General features: G+C 38.5%; 1 protein-coding gene and 2 pseudogenes across 3 annotated transcripts; 1 reads left to right on the top strand and 2 right to left on the bottom strand.

The window, feature by feature from the left end:
- Window positions 1-778: 778 nt before the first annotated feature.
- Window positions 779-4,943, bottom strand: LOC101298556 (annotated as a pseudogene). Its single transcript, XR_185352.1, has 10 exons — window positions 4,929-4,943; window positions 4,330-4,828; window positions 4,045-4,160; window positions 3,363-3,542; window positions 2,622-2,870; window positions 2,396-2,464; window positions 2,151-2,306; window positions 1,668-1,818; window positions 1,333-1,531; window positions 779-1,189 (listed from the first exon to the last, which is right to left on the bottom strand). The product of XR_185352.1 is annotated as a phospholipase D gamma 1-like (transcript).
- On the bottom strand, window positions 4,596-9,026 carry LOC101298268 (annotated as a pseudogene). The gene is made up of 6 exons (XR_185351.1): window positions 8,721-9,026; window positions 8,384-8,598; window positions 6,845-8,293; window positions 6,555-6,737; window positions 5,418-6,308; window positions 4,596-4,992 (listed from the first exon to the last, which is right to left on the bottom strand). The product of XR_185351.1 is annotated as an uncharacterized LOC101298268 (transcript).
- Window positions 9,027-9,169: 143 nt separating this feature from the next.
- LOC101297970 lies at window positions 9,170-11,306 on the top strand. Its single transcript, XM_004308673.1, has 2 exons — window positions 9,170-10,308; window positions 10,432-11,306. Exons 1-2 carry the CDS (start codon window positions 9,705-9,707, stop codon window positions 11,304-11,306), a joined length of 1,479 nt encoding a protein of 492 aa, XP_004308721.1. The 5' UTR covers window positions 9,170-9,704.
- Window positions 11,307-17,437: the final 6,131 nt, after the last annotated feature.

Below are 17,437 nucleotides of genomic sequence, written 5' to 3'. Positions count from 1 at the left end.
GAGAGAGAGAGAGATAGCAGTTATGGTCTTGGAGAGAGAGCGCGACAACGGTTGGGGTTTAGAGGAAGGGGCAGTTACGAATTAATAATGGGTAGTATTGTCATTTTGGTAACAATCATTGGAATGAGCTATGAGATAAGACTTTAATTGGAATGGGCTTTAGTTTTCAAATATTTGGGCATTAGAGCATTTTCCCCTAAATTTATTAGATAACACAAATACAAATACGAAAATTTCTAGAATACTGTTTATACTAATTGAGATGAGTTAGTGACTTAGTGGTATATAGAGACATGGGTTTCAGGGTTTAGTGGGAGATGAGTGGATGGTTTTGAGTATAGAGTTGTGTAGTCAAGCATCCTGTTGCATACATTTTTTTATCAAGTTCAACTTCATTGTTGCCTAGACTTGTACCACAAAATTAACACAGTTTTAGCATAATTTAAATATAGCGAGTGCTTCAAGTTGGCCACACCTAAACAAAGATGCATTACTTAGAAAAAAGGGAGAAAAATGAAAGATGAATAATCTGAGATGTTGCCTGCAAAGCAGGAGATATCAACATTATAATGTGCCAAACTGGCAGAGTTGTACAATGCCTTGTGAACCCCAAAAGATAACCAAACTGTATGTACAAATAGAATTGAGTGGAATTCTTCTCTAAGCAATCTGCAATTCTGGATGTGATGAAGGCAGATCAAATGGTCAGGTTTCCTAATGCCAAAGAAGCGACTTGATCTACCAATGAATGAAAATGAAAAAATAGGAAAAGAAACCCTAAAAGCGCCTACATCCTTATCGAATAAAACAGAACCCTATCCTACTATGGGTTTGCTAAATACAACAAAAGAAACGTTTCAAAACTGTACTAACTGAGTTCTATAAAACTGAACTGGTGATCAAATTGTCAAATTTTCTTGAATGCCAAGGAAAGAACCGGTTATATTTCCTCCTGCATCGGGGAAACTCTCACATCCAGGAAGGGATGTGACTTTGCCTTTTCGATCAATTTCAACTGGATACTTCAATAGATGACCCCTCATCTCTGTAACCTCCTCAGCAGCAAATTGTTTCCAGTTCAACTCACCCATTGCTCTAACTCTCCTAACACATTCAAGACTGGTTCTCTAAAACAGTCCTCAATGGTTCCTGTGTGCTCTGCCCACAGTGACATTCTATATCCAAATATCTATCAAGCAAAACATTCGCAACTTCAGGCCACAGAAGTGAAAACACATATATTCTCAAAAAACAAAAGTGGAAAAGCATACAAACAGTTGTATAGACTCTAACAATTAAAAACCAGCATATTAATCTGGATTCTGTGATTACCTGTCCCGAGAGGACTACAATGATTTCTTGCCCATGCATGATGAGGTTGGTAGGACCCCATTGCCATTTCAGTGTCTATCGTCCCTTCCATAGAGCGCTGATTGATATGCGCGGAACCCAGTATTACCAACTTGTCATCGACTATCATACCTTTCAAATGAACATAAATCATAAATTGCCTGCTTTTTTGACTAAATGCCTGGAAACAGGAGATGCAGATTGCAGAAGATATGTAAGTATTTTTATGGCAAACAGATGCAAGGAAAATTGGGAATTAACAACAGTAAAGTATTAGAAAAATTTCCTCTCATTGCAAATCACGACCAGAAGCCCACCTGCCAAAATAGAATTCTTTGTGTTGCTGCACCAGTTGGAACACCTTCTGGACACATTAGAATAACAAAATACGCAGCGAATCTCTGGTTTGCTCTGATTTTTTCAGCAATCTTAATGGCAATTTCCATGGGAATCAAATTATTCGCACCTGCATAAACATTAACGGATAGTTTAACAATAGGAGCATGATTGCAGATTCGAAATATACAGCTAACCATGAACTAGCTCTTAAATATAAGTTCAACTTAAAGATGCTTCTTTGGTGGACCATATATTTTAAGACAGTTGAGTACTTTCACGCTAACCCATGCACTGAAAAACTCATACTCATCCACTATGAATATAATCTTAAAAATTAAGGCGTATAGCTATCAATATGGTCTCTCCAAAACAAAATGTTCCTCTTTATATGAACAAAGATGACGACTATCATTTCAATCTTGAAAAGCAGCAGTTTTACCAAATGAAAATTTTACTTAACTAAGTCTTTATATTGACTCCAATTGTATGAAGACCCAATAATATATTGATTCTCTATATATAAGAAATACTGAGCAGCACGGATGGCCTTCACATATGCTGTATGTATGCTCATGTCGAGTCATGTCAATCAGCACATTCTTTCGGCACACCAGATTCTGTAAGAATAGTGCGTACTAATCACCAGTCCAAACTCAACTTCTAAAAGGTCACAGTAAAGAGAAAATTATCAGTAAATGTTTTTCACCGTGCTTGTTGCTTCTTTTGGATCCTTTAGGAAACCTTTAACAGAGTTTGAATCAATCGAACGGAAGATCTGCATGGGTGAAACGCCAGGAAAGATTATTGGTTTTAATAGTTTACTTTTCTTATTTTTAATTTTTGGTTTGGATATTGGATTTACTTGGTCCCACCCCATTACTAGTCAAGCAAGTTCCAGGGGCTACCTCAATAATCAGTCATAATCTCATTACCTGAACATGTCAAGTTTCTGGATTGTAGTCACTAGTGGAAGCCTCATGGGATGCTCCAATTATGTCTGGAATCCTTTCCAACTTGAGCAAAGAATCATTGTAGGTGCTTTTTTTCAGTTTCTTCATCCCTTGTGGTTTTGAAGCCTTTAACCAGCGCTCCTCAAAGTTCAGAACAACATATGCTGCTGGACCATCAAGCCTAGAGTGCAAATCATGCCATGGCTCTCTTGGACAACAAGTGGTCAAGTGCTACCCTTTAAAGTGATTAAAAAATATATATATCAGGGAAACAATTGCGTTAGTTACTTAAAAAATAACAGTAGCACACAATGCATCAATTTCTTGGCCAAAATTCACAAGTGCTTAGTCTATATATAGGAAGGATGAAAAAATTTGTTGTATATACTGGTGGTCTAACTGTCTGCCTCTAATACTGAAAGATTACATATGAGGTAGAACAGTAGTACAAAATTATACTGTAACTTTCTATTGTGATTTGGTGTTTTTGCCTAGCCCATATCTTAATGCATTTTGCATTTGTTTCTTCAGTATATCTTTCATTCTAATTCACAAAGGGACGTCATTATTTCACATGATATAAGTTGGTAGCTGCCAAGGGACATCATTATTTCACAAGATATAAATTGGTTGCTGCCTTTGTGCCATTTGGCACAGTTGAGACAAGTTAATTTTTTTTCAGAAAACTCAACCATGATTACAAAGAGAAGATCTAATAATTGCCGTGTAGTCGTCTTTATGCGCTGTCTTCAACGTCTTAAATAGTTCATGGTTTGGAGTATCATATCGCCCATCACATAAGTCAAGACCTCCAACAAAAGCTAGGATTCTCCTCTTATTATGGCCAGCATCAGCATCCACAATTACTGTTTTCTGATGGTGTGTATAGATCATCCCAACTTCCTAAGAATCAAAACATGAAGCAATTCAATGCCACACATTTCAAAACGCAAAAGGAATAACACCAAGACCAATTCAAGAAAATAAGTTATATTACTCAACTTAGTTAAGTCTATTTTTCAGCCAACCAAATGTAAAAAAGAGTTACCCCTTTGGCTATATGACATAATAGTGTTTTATCTACCTATTGCTCTGCCTTTTTATCTACCTATAATAAAATGTAAGATCAGCTTATAAAATGAGAAGAAATGAAGACACTCTCAGAAAACATAATGTTAACACGATCTGGAACTCTATATGATGCCTTCTGCAAAGCAATATTTGGAAGAATTGTGCTGTGGAGTTCATTCTCTACAGAGTCATTGAAAAGCCCAGCGTTAATTGTTTATTTAATTATTTTGCAACTCATACATAAACAGCTTATAATTGAGTTCATTCAAATCCCGCAAGAAACTGAGAATACTTGCAAACCTCCAGAAGTTTTGTCACATATAAATATGGAAACCCTTTGCTTAACCCAGATATGTCATTTTCCAGCAGTGCGGGGGCAAAGCAATACTTGCACCGAAGAGTGCTGAAAAACCACCGAATTTCCTCATCATGGGTTTGCATGATTCCCTCCTGTAACAAATAATTTCAGGGCAAGTACACAAAAACTAACTAAATGGACTTGCTTCAAAGAATCTCATAAATCATGACATTATATAAAGGTAAGCAATTCAATGATATAATCAGATTCAAAGTCCCTTAAAATAGCATTTCGGGAATTTAAAAATTGAAAGGTACTTACTGTTCTATAGCCCAAAAATGCTCCTTGAAGTGGGGTCATCCCAAACAAGCTGCAGCACTCTCACTCCTCCCTGGGACTTGGATCTTTAAAAAGTGAAAGGTACTTACTGTTCTATGGTAACATTTGATGCAGCACCACCATCCCGAACCAGTTTGACATTGTGCCAAACTGACCACCCAGCAATGTAAATCAAACAACATGCTTGACGTATTGCATCAAATATGTCATTCCAACACTTCCCATGCACATATGGCATCCCTCCATCTGAAATCAGCTTCGGAAGACAACCGTCTGGTATGTGAGCATCTTGGTAAAGAGTAACCTTTCCACCAGTCCTAAGAGGAAAATAGGTGCCAGGAACCCCATAGTAATCATGGCCTACCCCAACTCCATTATGGTAAATGCTCAATCTCTCAACTGGAGTGTACTGAATTGAAAGACTTAGGACAGCTCCAGGTTTACAAGGCTTCCCACTAGCATTCAAGATTGGGTAAAACAACTAGACTTATGTGTTCATTGTTTGCATTCCCAATAAAATGAAGCTTGCCATGGTTACTCTTCCTCTCACCTATAAATAATATTCATCGTCAAGTAATTGCCATTTCCAAACTCATGAGCTAGTTGTGATTGTCACGGCAGACAGCAGTCACAGTAAGTTCACACCTATAAGAAGCAAGAATGAGCTAATAGATAACTCACCAGTCATGACAGTGTTCTACTACAATTCCACAACTTGTTTAGCTGATATGCTTAAACCCAAGATAGATAAATTGACAAACAAACTAAGATTATGCTAATTGCTACGGGTACACATAATGACTGTTGATTATGACCGGAACTTCAACAACAAAAAATGTTGATACTCAAGAATGAATTATTTTATAATTCCGCATACAGAGAGATAAAGGTTTCAACTAGATAAACAAAATGAATCAAATCAAGGACAGAACTCTGATCTTGAGTTGCTTCAATTGACATATGAAATGCAAGCAATCTTATTCAGAATTAAAACTCTTCTATACCATCCCCTGATTCTAAATCTCGTGACAATCAAAATATATTAGATAGTTTGGTGCAAAGATACAAACCGTTAGTTCACAACAGATCCCCAATCTCTGATTCCACAGCAATGTCTACCTTCCTGGCCAATTCTATTGCTGCGCCAACATAACTATGTGGTGTCGAGCTTAGTAGAATAGACTTTGCTTCATCAGGTATTTCCAACCGTTTGGTAAACTCTCTTATACTCTCCTTGGTAACTGCTTTCCTCTAGTTAATTCCTTCAACTTTTCATAGGGCTCAGGGACACCATATCTCCTCATTACTGTTTGTATAGGTTCGGCAAGAACTTCCCAACACTGATTCAAGTCCTCAAAAATGCAAGCTTCATTGACTTGAAGTTTTGATATCCCCTGAAGTGTACTTTTGTAGGCAAGAAGAGAATGCCCTAATCCTAAACCCATGTTTCTCAATACAGTCGAGTCGGTCAAGTCCCGCTGCCAACGTGAAACGGGCAACTTCATGCTCTGCTGAAGAAAATTGCCATTAGCCACACCAAGATTACCTTCACTGTTCTCAAAATCAATAGGGTTGACCTTGTGAGGCATTGTTGATGACCCAATCTCACCAGCCTTGGTTGTTTGCTTAAAATAACCCAAAGATATGTAGTCCCATATATCTCTATCAAAGTCGGTTAATATGTTGTTAAACCGGAAAATTGCGTGAAAAAGCTCCGCCATGTAGTCATGAGGTTCGATCTGAGTGACATACGAATTATAACTCAACCCAAGAGATCATACAAACTCTTTGTTAACTTGGGGCCAATTAACATCAGGATATGCAACTTCATGAGCATTGTAATTTCCAACAGCACCAGCCAATTTCCCCATTATATCCACACCAGATATCTCTTTCCATTCTCTGCTCAATCTGACAGCAAATATAGCCATTTCTTTCCCCAAAGTCGTAGGTGAAGCGGGCTACAATATGAAAGGAATAAATAATAAGCCTGAAGTACAAGGTACAAGTAAACGGAAGTCCAGGAAGCTAACAGTATCAGAGTTTCCTAAAACTGAATTTGAATACCTTCAAAAAGCTAAAAGAAAAGCATGAAGAGAATGGTTTGTCAAAACTGTATCAGAGTTTCCTAAAATGAATTTCCTAAAACTGATTTGTTAAACTAGTACGTGTGACACAACTCAGTGCATGTAAAATACCACTTTTACCTGTCCATGAGTGCGAGACAACATAGGAATATGAGAGTACTCCTTAGCCATGCTACATAGTGCCTGAATCAATTTAGCAATGACAGGAAACATGACATTGTTCAAAGCTCCCTTGAGCATCAATGCATGTGCAAGATTGTTGATGTCCTCGGATGTGCATGCAAAATGAAAAAACTCAAGCACCTTTGATAAGAGGAAACAGGTTAAGAAGTTATTCAACATTCAAAACAGTTAATATTTTGATAAAAATATGTATTCGGCATCTAAAAACCACTAAAGTGAGTTTTAACCTTTGCTATCTCTGGGTGATATTTGCATCTCTGTTTCAAAAAATACTCCACCGCTTTTACGTCATGGTTTGTCACTTTCTCAATCTCCTTAATCTCTAGTGCGTCAACTATGCTAAACCCATCGATTATTTCTTGCAAAAATGAATGAGCAGTTTCACCCAAGCCGGTTACCTCTATCACTTCAGGAATTTGTGAAAGCCATATCAGCCATTTGATCTCAACTATAACACGGAAGTAGATTAAACCATATTCACTCATATAAGGAGCCAATTCCTTCACTTTACCCCAATACCGGCCATCCAAAGGCGACAAAGCCAGCAAACTTGAAAGCTCAAGATCACAAGAAGAACTATTAGCCACAACCTTCACCTTCTCAGCAGGAACATTGGTGTCTCGTATGGTGGCTCCAACGGCCATATCTACCATCTTGGCCAATATAACAGCAGATCCAACATAGCTATGTGGTGTCAAGTTTGAGAGAATGTTCTTTGGTTCTTCTGGTAATTCCAAGCCTTTGATAAACGCTTTTATACTTTCTGCAGTGACTGTTCTCCCTCTTGTAGGTACTTTTAACTTCTCATATGGCTCTGGAACATCATATCTTCGCATAACAGTTTGTATTGGTTCTGCAAGCACCTCCCAAGAGTGATTTAAATCTTCACTTATGCGAGCTTCATTAACCTGAAGCTTGGATATTCCCTGCAGCGTGCTTCTGTAGGCCAGAAGAGAACGGCCTAATCCAATACCCATGTTCCTTAGAACAGTAGAATCAGTCAAGTCACGCTACAAACGTGATTTAGACAACTTATCACACAGAAAGGAAAACACTCCACTAGCCATGCCAAGATTACCTTCACTATTCTCAAAATCAATGGGGTTTACTTTGTGAGGCATTGTTGACGACCCAATTTCACCAGCTTTAGTTGTCTGCTTAAAGTAGCCCAAAGATATGTAGCGCCATATATCACAATCAAAGTCGATCAAGATATTATTGAATCTGGTATATGCATGAAAAAGTTTTGCCATATAGTCATGTGTCTCGATCTGGGTAACATATGGATTGAAACTAACCCCAAGAGATGTGACAAACTCTTGAGAAACTAAGGGCCAATCAATATTAGGATATGCAACCATATGAGCATTGTAATTTCCTACAGTACCAGCAAGCTTCCCTAGTATTGCCACTTGAGAAAGTTGCTGCCTCTGTGTGCTTAACTTGACAGCGAAAACAGCCATTTCCTTCCCCAAAGTCGTGGGTGAGGCAGTCTGTCCATGAGTATGCAAAAGCATGGGAACATCAGCATGCTCCTTTGCCATGTCACATATCCCTCGAATCAAATCATCCAACACAGGAAGCAGAACATTGTTAACAGATTCTTTCAACATCAACGCGTGTGCAATATTGTTGATGTCCTCAGAAGTGCAAGCAAAATGATAAAACTCAAGCACCTACAATAAACAACCCCCACATTCAAATCTCGAAAACTCAAAACAAACATACACCATAACAAATCAAAAAGAAAAGCGCATGCATTCGACCTTAGCTATTTCAGGATGTGAACTACTCCTCTGCTTCAAGAAATACTCCACTGCTTTCACATCATGGTTAGTAGTCATCTCAATCCTCTTAATCTCTCTTGCATCATTAATGCCAAACCCATCAATGATCCCTGCAAGTAAGCCTGAGCTTCTTCGCTGAAACTCGGCACCTCCACAACTTCAGCTATTTGAGAAAGCTTGAGCAACCATTTAATCTGTAACACACAATCTGTACAAAATCAATCACAAGTCTTCATGCAAAACGTGTCTGATTAAATCACAACACTTTGAATTAAAGTTGTAATCTTTTCAATATTAAAGTAAACCAGAGCATTACCTCAACAAGAACACGGTAGTAGATGAGGCCATACTCGCTCAAATAAGGACCCAATTCGTTGACTTTACCCCAGTAACGGCCGTCGAGCGGAGACAGCGCCGTCAAGTCGGAATGCTCGGTTTCGCCGGGAAAGGCGGCGACTTTGGCGGCGGCGGAGACGGAGGTGAGAGGGGAAGCTCTGCGAGAAAGTGGGAAAGAAGCATTGTGAAGATTGAGGGTTGAAGGGTCGATGGGTTTGTGGGATTTGGGAGGGAGAGGCGTGAATCGGAAGGAGTTGAAGTCCAGGAGGATTGAAGTGGAGCTCATTCTGGACCGGACCTCCTGTGTTTTAACTGTGTCCTAAAACAGAAGCACCATTTTACTTTTACCTTTGCTTGGTCTCTTTTATAAACCCTTCTATTATTAGTGTCGTCCTCCTCTGCGTTAAACCCTACACTCCCAAAATCCATATCTGAAACTTGGATCTCTCCCCATAAAGGTAAAACCTTTTAGTCTGCTAAAATTGATCGATTTGTGCTATTTCAAATTGGGTTCGTTCATGAGTTTTGATAATTTTTGTTTTTCAATTTGAACTAGATTTCATGGCATCTTTGTTTAATCCTCTTTGTATTGGCTTGATTTCTGTGGAATAATGAGCCTGAGGAATTCATACCCATCTGCAATAGCTTTTGCACCGTCTTGTCTGTAATTAAAGTTTAAAACTTTAGAAATATATGGTTTGTAATTTCAGTGTTGAATTGAAAACTGTCTGTGCTGATTGAGATGAATCGGTGGTATATTGAGAATGGTTTCCGGGTTTAGTGGGAGATGCGTGGATGGTGTTGAGTATAGAGTTTACTTGTTAGATGATGATTGTGTCATGTGATCTTTCACTACATTGCAGTAAAGCTTACCTTTTTGGTTCTGTATTATATCTGTGCAGGATATCACCTAGTTAGCTATCGCAGTTGTTTGCTTTGATTTGATTTGATATTTGATTCAGTAATGGATAATACCACACTGCCAGAGTGCTCTGTTCCCGAACATGTCCTCCAGGCGCTTTTGAGTGTGTCAAACTCATCTAAACTTGTAGACTCGTTGGAAGATTTAGTACAAGTTTGTAAAACGGCTGATGGTCGTGAAGACCTTTCCGCTAAGAATGTTCTTCCGACAGTTATACAGCTTGTTCAATCTCTCTCGTACCCTTCTGATCACTACCTTCTGACCTTGTCTTTAAGGCTTCTAAGAAACCTGTGTGCTGGGGAGGTGGCAAACCAGAACTCATTTGTTGAACAAAATGGAGTGGCAATCATATCCAATATTTTGAGTTCTGCAAGTTCTCTGGAGCCGGATTTTGGGATTATTTGTGTGGGCTTGCAAGTTTTAGCTAATGTTGCATTGGCTGGAGAACGACAGCAGCATGCAATTTGGCAGCAACTCTTCTTAGAAAATTTTGTTGCTCTTGCAAGAGTCCGTAGCCAGAAGACTTGTGGTCCGCTATGTATGATTATCTACGCTTGTTGTGATGGAACCCCTGAACTGGTTGCACAGCTTTGTGGTGATTGTGGAGTGACTATTGTGAAAGAAATTGTTAAGACTGCTGCTGCAGGTAATTGTGGATATATATTTTTATTGCTTCTTAAACTTAGCTTCAATTAAGTTTCTCTGCTTAAACCATTTATTGATGATTGAGCCTAATTCGTACCATTCTTATGTTTAATGTCTAAACCAGATGGTTTTGGAGAAGATTGGTACAAATTGCTTCTTTCAAGGATCTGCTTAGAGGAACCTTACTTCCGGCCACTCTTCTTTAGTTTACAACATGTTGGTGGAAATGAGAATGGCGACGATACTGAAGGTGGGCAAGAGTCTTTCTTGGAAGAGCAAGAATTTTTGTTGAAAAATGTATCAGAGATTTTGAATGAGCGTCTGAACGAGATAACTGTTCCCGACGATTTTGCTTTGTGTGTTTTTGGAATATTCAAGAACTCCATTAAGGTCCTTAGTTATGCAACAAGAGGCAGGTCTGGACTTCCAACAGGCTCTATTGACATTGATGTCCTGGGATACTCGCTCACTATCTTGAGAGATATATGTGCCCAAGGGACACTAAGAGGATGTACAGTGGATACCATGGATGTTGTGGATGCTTTGATCTCCTATGGTCTCATTGAATTACTTCTGTGTTTGCTTCGTGACCTTGAGCCGCCAGCAATAATAAAGAAATCTGTCAACCAAGCCAAGGACCAAGAAGGATCAAATTACTCTGCTTCAAAACCATGTCCATATAAAGGTTTTCGGAGAGACATAGTTGGAGTCATCGGCAATTGTTTATATGGAAGGCAGATTGTGCAAGATGAGATTAGGAGAAAAGATGGGCTACTTTTGCTGTTGCAACAATGTGTAACAGATGATGATAACCCCTACTTAAGGGAGTGGGGAATTTGGTGTGTCAGGAACTTGTTGGAGCGGAACCAAGAAAATCAACAGGCGGTGGCTGAATTGGAACTTCAAGGGTCTGTTGATGTGCCTGACCTTGCTCGATTAGGTCTCCGAGTAGAGATGAACCCGGCAACTGGACGTCCAAAGCTTGTTAATATCTCATGAAATTAATGGCTGCTCTTGATAGTGCGTTTCACATTTTAAGAATGAGCAACTTGTGTAGTCAAGGGTAGTGGATAGACCATCTGTTGTATCTATTTTCTTATCAAGTTCAAGTTCATTGTTGCCTAGATTTGTACAACAAAATTAACACTGTTCAAGTTCTGGGTATACCCATTATTAATATAGTGGAAGAATGTTTTTTGCCCGGTGGACGTAGGCAAAACTTTTGCTGAACCATCTTAAATATGTGTTCTTTGTGTTCTTATCTCTGTGGTTGTTTCACTTGGTTTGTTGTGTTTGTTTGGGGTTCCTTGACATACATAATTGGCCGATATCACAACAAGGATAACCAAACTGTAGAAATAGAATTGATTGGAATTCTTCTCTAAACAATCTGCAACTCTGGATGTGATGAAGGCAAAATGGTCAGGTTTCCTAATGCCAAAGAAGCAACTTGGTCTACCAAAGAATTACATCTGAAAGTGCCATGCCTTTATAGGCTGCAATTCGTGAAGAATATCTCATTCCACTTGCCAAGCCCTTTGCTAAGCCAAAACATGTTTGCTTCTTCGACAACATTTCCTCCTGCAGCAGTGTGAGTTCCATGTCCTTTGAAGTCACGAGGGGATCTATAATCCACTGTTTGATTGACTCTTCCGACAATGGCCTCATAACCTCGCAGAAAAACATTTCCAAAAAAAACCTTGCAGAAAGGATCTTGCACCAATAAGCTTTTTGTTACAATTTGGTTGTGAGAACTTGGTGCCTTTTTCACAAGTGCCTTTCCAGTGAGAGGGTACAGTTGGCATTCCTTTGTCCTTGAAGCTAACATGTTCGGGCCAGATTCCAGTGTCAACAACACCAATGTTTGATATATATCATCCTTAATAGATGAATATAAATATAAAAAGACAACAAAAGAGAGGCTAAAAGTATTAAGTATAGTATTTTTTGTTTTCATAAGCGTTTCCTAAGGTTCAAGATGTAATTGGTGAGGCGCTGACAGTTGGCCGGAATCTGGAGATTCTCTAGCGACACCTAATGAGCTTCGCCGCCGGATTGTGGCGTCTAGACAACAAGTCATAGAGCGGCACTACCACAGACTTGGTGACGATGCTGACACGAGTCGATCGGGACCGCTGGCGGCCTGATTGTTGGCCAGACGATGAGTTCCGAGCCGGTGAAGTTTGGCGTCGTGGTGCGGCTCGGGAAGAGGCTGTGGGTCTTTTCTCAAATTTTTGGAAATTTAGGGTAATGTGAAAGATACCATAACGTTTTTCAATTTATACCGCTTTTAAATTCTGGAAACTAACTTTTTCATATGATATCCGTTTTACGTGTGCCGCGTGTCTACGAATTCGTAACAGCTAGCTCTGCAACTGTGGTAAAGAAAGTTTTCCGAAAAAATGTAATGAATAAAAAAAGCCAACTTTTAAGCACTAGAAAACGAAATGCTTTTGATAATTTAAATATTAGAAAACTTCAACATCAGAGAGTCTGAAACGAATATTCCCACAACTAAACCTTACATTCATTCCGATAATAATAATTAAAAATAATAATATTCAAATTCAGGTCACTATAAAGAATTTAAGAAAATCACTGATGAAAGACTACTTTTTCTTGCGGTGCTTCTCACAATGTACAGAAGATTGATTTTCCTTGTTTAGATCCATACTGTCACTAAGCATCTCAAACAAGATCAACTTACTGCTACATATGTACACACTATGGAACTCACTTACTTATCCGGAGCTTTTTTAGCATGAGAGAGTTTGTTCTTACATATGTACATCATGGAACTCACTTACTTATCTGGAGCTTTTTTAACATGAGAGAGTTTGTTCTAAGTTTTTTCAACGAAAATGAAATTTGTACTCCCCAAATTGTAATATACACTCATACTTTCCTTTTTTAGTTGATTCTCATGAAAAGACAAATTTTAAGTTACTAAGGACAAAACATTAAAAACAAATCATGTAGATTTCTTCTCTTTTTCAAATAGTAAATTAGATTTGTTATGTATTATGCAAAAAATCACCAATTTGTCTCCCTTTGAACATGAACATGTTGTTACTAGAGGAAATGGCTCCATGTACGGCATTGTTCGCTTTTCGCAAATGTGTTGCAATCCGTGGACAATTTGCTTGTAGTACCCCCAAGTTTATTTTACTAAGAGTGTGTCCTCTATTGAGTACTACTCACCACAATAAAAAAAAAAATCATATATTGAGTGCTACTCGCCATATTTTTTTTTAAAAAATAACGTTATTATACTCTTGTTAGCTTTAAATCTGGAGAACAAATGAAAAGAAACGACATACGTTTTTTTTTAGAATGTGAAACATCTATTTATAACCAAACAATCACGATAAACTATCATTAACCCAAATATGAAAATCGGGAATCATAATCACATTTCTCACAAGAAAGTGCGCTCTATGACAACTTTGCTCTTTCTTTTTCTTTTATCTAATTTTTTTCAGTTCAATACAAATGTACAACAATTAAACCTAAATCTCTTGCCTTCGTACTCAACCCAGACTCGACTCCGCTCATCTTCAAACTACCCAGATTCCTCTCCTATCATCTTTTAACTCCTCGCATCTATCAATCTCTCATATGCTCACATTTCTCATCTTTCATTTCTCCCTAGCGAGCGGCGGTGCTCCACGACCTAAACTCAACATCTCACCTCTCTAAGAGCAATTCCAATATCTAACATGGCTTTGCAACGGCTACAAATGACAAAAAAAATTTGCTCTTACCCATAGGTTATTTGACAAGTGGATGAGGACTTCAACTTAATGTGTCAAATTTGACTATCAATTCCTCTCTCCTCCTCTCTCATTCTTTATCATCTCTCTCTTTCTTGCAAACCCGTTAATCTCTTTTTCCTCTCAAACAAATCAAACAAGCCAAAAACCATCATGGTTGAGAGAGCTTTTAACCGAAAAAATCATGGTATTCGGAGAGAAGATTTGGGTTTGAGTATGTGCATGCTTGAGTGCTTTCCCTCACCGAATTCATCTAACCAACAAGAGCACTATTCAGCTCAATCTCATGCCCTCTTTGCTCCCGACTTTATCCTTTTCTCTTCGTTCTTGATTTAATTCCTAAAAACGCTCTGGGAGTCATACATTGGCTTATTCGGATTCATGAAGTATAAGAGAGAAGAAGATTCTGATCATGAATTTTTGGGTATTTATCGATCTGGATTTTGGAAAATCTTTCATCAAATCTGTGTATGCTATTGTTTTGCTACTAGGTATTCATTGATTTAGATGATTACTAGGTTTTCATATAAAATATGTGATTGTTTCTTACCGGAACTTTCGAAGGGGAATTCTGATAAAAAAAAAAATGAATGAATATGTATTTGAATTTAATATTTTATAAAAATAGTAAAATAATCATTCTCTTTATTTTGACTGGTTAGTTGGAGCGCATAGATAAAGATTGTTGGCTTTGTTGCCAGAAAAATTTGATTTTGAATTTGACAAAAAAAAATTGACAACATTATTGAAGTTGCTCTAAAGTTTCTTTAAGGTTAAATGTAGATTGTTTGTTCCATTAATGCTAAAAAAGAAAATTTGATTTTTTCTTTAATAAAATAGTGAACTTAATGTCAAGTAAGCCATGGCTTTTTGGTTAAGGTGTTTAACCAACAATTTTGAGGTCATGGGTTCAAACCTCACTAGACATATGTAGGATGTATGAGTTATTAATAATTTAAAAAAAAAAACAATGAACTTTATGTTCAGTTAAACTTAATAGTAATGATTAAACAAAAACCCCTAAGGTCAAGTTTGTAAAATATCTTCAGCTAAGGTTTTTCCTAGGAGAGGAGACGATCGAGCAAGCGGTGACAGTATTTCACTCAGGCTCCTTGGCTGGTGGGGGGTGGTTTGAATCGCAATTTGGCAGCGTGGGCAGGCTTCTAAGTAGTTTCGACAGCGTGGAGGTAGGCCCTAGATCGTGATTTGGTTCAGGGTTGACGATGTTTGGGCGACTAGACGACGTCGACTTTACAGCTTTTCTCCGATCTTCAAGATTGGAGACAATGGTAGCGGTGGTTTTTGTTGTTGCAGGGATCGGGGTCGGATTGGATTCAAGCTCGAATTGGATCTGATTCAGATCGGGTGGGTCAGATTAGATCCGATTCAGATCGGGTCGGTGGGGCTTGGACTTCGGCTTGTAATTGTGATATGGGTGTCTATAGGCAACAATCTATTTTGAGGCGGTAGTTTTGAGCGGCTCTTGGAGACGTTGATTTGCTAGTTTATGAGAGATGATGTTGTTGGTTGTTCGGTAGGGTCAAGGCTACCTGCCGGAGGCGACGGCAGCGACATAAGGCTTGAGGCTAGGGTGCCCATCTTGGGTGCCCTTAGTAATTGGGCTTGAGCCTGCGTTTTGATTCAGGTTTCTTTAGGCCTGGAATACTAGATGTGGGCTGCCTTGCCTTTTACTTCTGTAGTATTTTCTACTTAGACTAATGTCCTACAATCTGTGTTTCTCATAGATTATAGGTTTTGTTATTTCCCTTTTCGTTAGAGTAATTGTCCATAGTCTTTTTGACTATATGTGTGGTGATGAATGAGCGAGAAAAGTGTAATGAGGGTGCTACCCTACGGGAATCGTTTGATCTTATTTACGCAAGGCTATGAATCGATTGATGATGTATCTTTTATTTTCAATGAATGGAATATCTTAACCCAAAAACAAATTTGTAAAATATCTTCTATCTTCACTAGAGATGGTTTCGATGTGGAAGGACTAGCCACCAGAGGTGGCTGCATCTAGTCGGCAAACATTGGCCGTATTCAATTGCAGGCAAGATTTGGGCCGCAACAGTAGAGGTTGGATTGCTCAAGTCCAATTCTTTGACACTAGGCTGTGACGGCAGCTGCACCAAATCTGATGGGAAAGTTGACGGGTTTGGAGCTTAGACGACTCCATGGTGGGTCGCCAGTCTCAAGGCTGGGAGTTAGACTTCTACTCTATTGGGGTTGAGAGTTGGGTTGACTGTTACTGTGCTAGCTACTGGGCCCAATCTTATGTCTTAACTGTGGTCTGCTTATTCAACTCGAAATGAGATGGCTAGCCCTAGAGTCAAGAGCAAAGGCTAGACGTAGATATCGAGTAACTTAATTGATTTTTGGTTGTACAGTTTACTAACTTGACCATTAGATATTGTGATCATACGTAGCTAGCTTACCGTTTTCAGAGAGTTACGGAACAAGATTTTACTTCTTTTTTTGCAGGATCTTTATGTGCTTAGTTATTTGAACAATGAAGGTATCGATCAAGGTGCTTGAAGCCTCTGCTCAACATACTAGTCTGAGGACAACATATGATGTAACGTGCTTTCTAGCCATTTTTTAAAACAATAAACAACATTGATTATTAAAAAAGAAGGTTTGTAAATATCTATTACTCGACGAATCTGTAATTTTCTTTTTAGATAAAAAATTATGTTATTTTTTTAGTTTTTCAATAAAATAAAAATCTGTAACAATAAAACTTTCACTTATATCGCAAGATTACAATTTAAATTTGATGAATATGAAACAAGAAAATGAAAATAAAATAAAAAAACAAACCATTTGGTAATAAATTAATTGGTAGTCCTTTGATAGAATAAGGATTTGGTAGTAGTCTTTTGGTAATTAGTTTTTCCTCAATTACCCAAGTGTGTGTCAATTTCTTATCTCGGTGGATTTTCTCTCTCCAGTGTAGCCTTGAGAGTCAGTGCCTAACTTTCACCTCCGGTGGCTTTGTCCATCACACTAGCGGCCTAACCGTCTTTAGCGATCCATCCGTCTTTTTGAAGGCTCTAGCGGCGGGGACGAGGGAGTTTGTCCTTGCTCTTATTTTTCTTCTCTGATGTTCTTTAGCTTTTCTCAAATCTGATATCCTTTGCCTCTAATTTCATATGAAACGAGCTTTGCACACCTTATCGGCCTTCTTCGACTCCTACTCCTACTCCAGATCTTGGACTAAGTGTGGTCCTTCACAAAATCTCGCTTCAGCAATTGATCAGTATTGGTAGCTCAATGCCGGATTCAGGTGTGGAGCTAGGATGTGGCCAACAAATGCCTTTGCACCTTACTTTTTTTTATACCATACAACAA

This window comes from Fragaria vesca, linkage group LG7, assembly GCF_000184155.1.
Source record: "Fragaria vesca subsp. vesca linkage group LG7, FraVesHawaii_1.0, whole genome shotgun sequence".
Taxonomy (NCBI): domain Eukaryota; kingdom Viridiplantae; phylum Streptophyta; class Magnoliopsida; order Rosales; family Rosaceae; genus Fragaria; species Fragaria vesca.
This window is presented reverse-complemented; position numbering and strand designations above follow the sequence as displayed.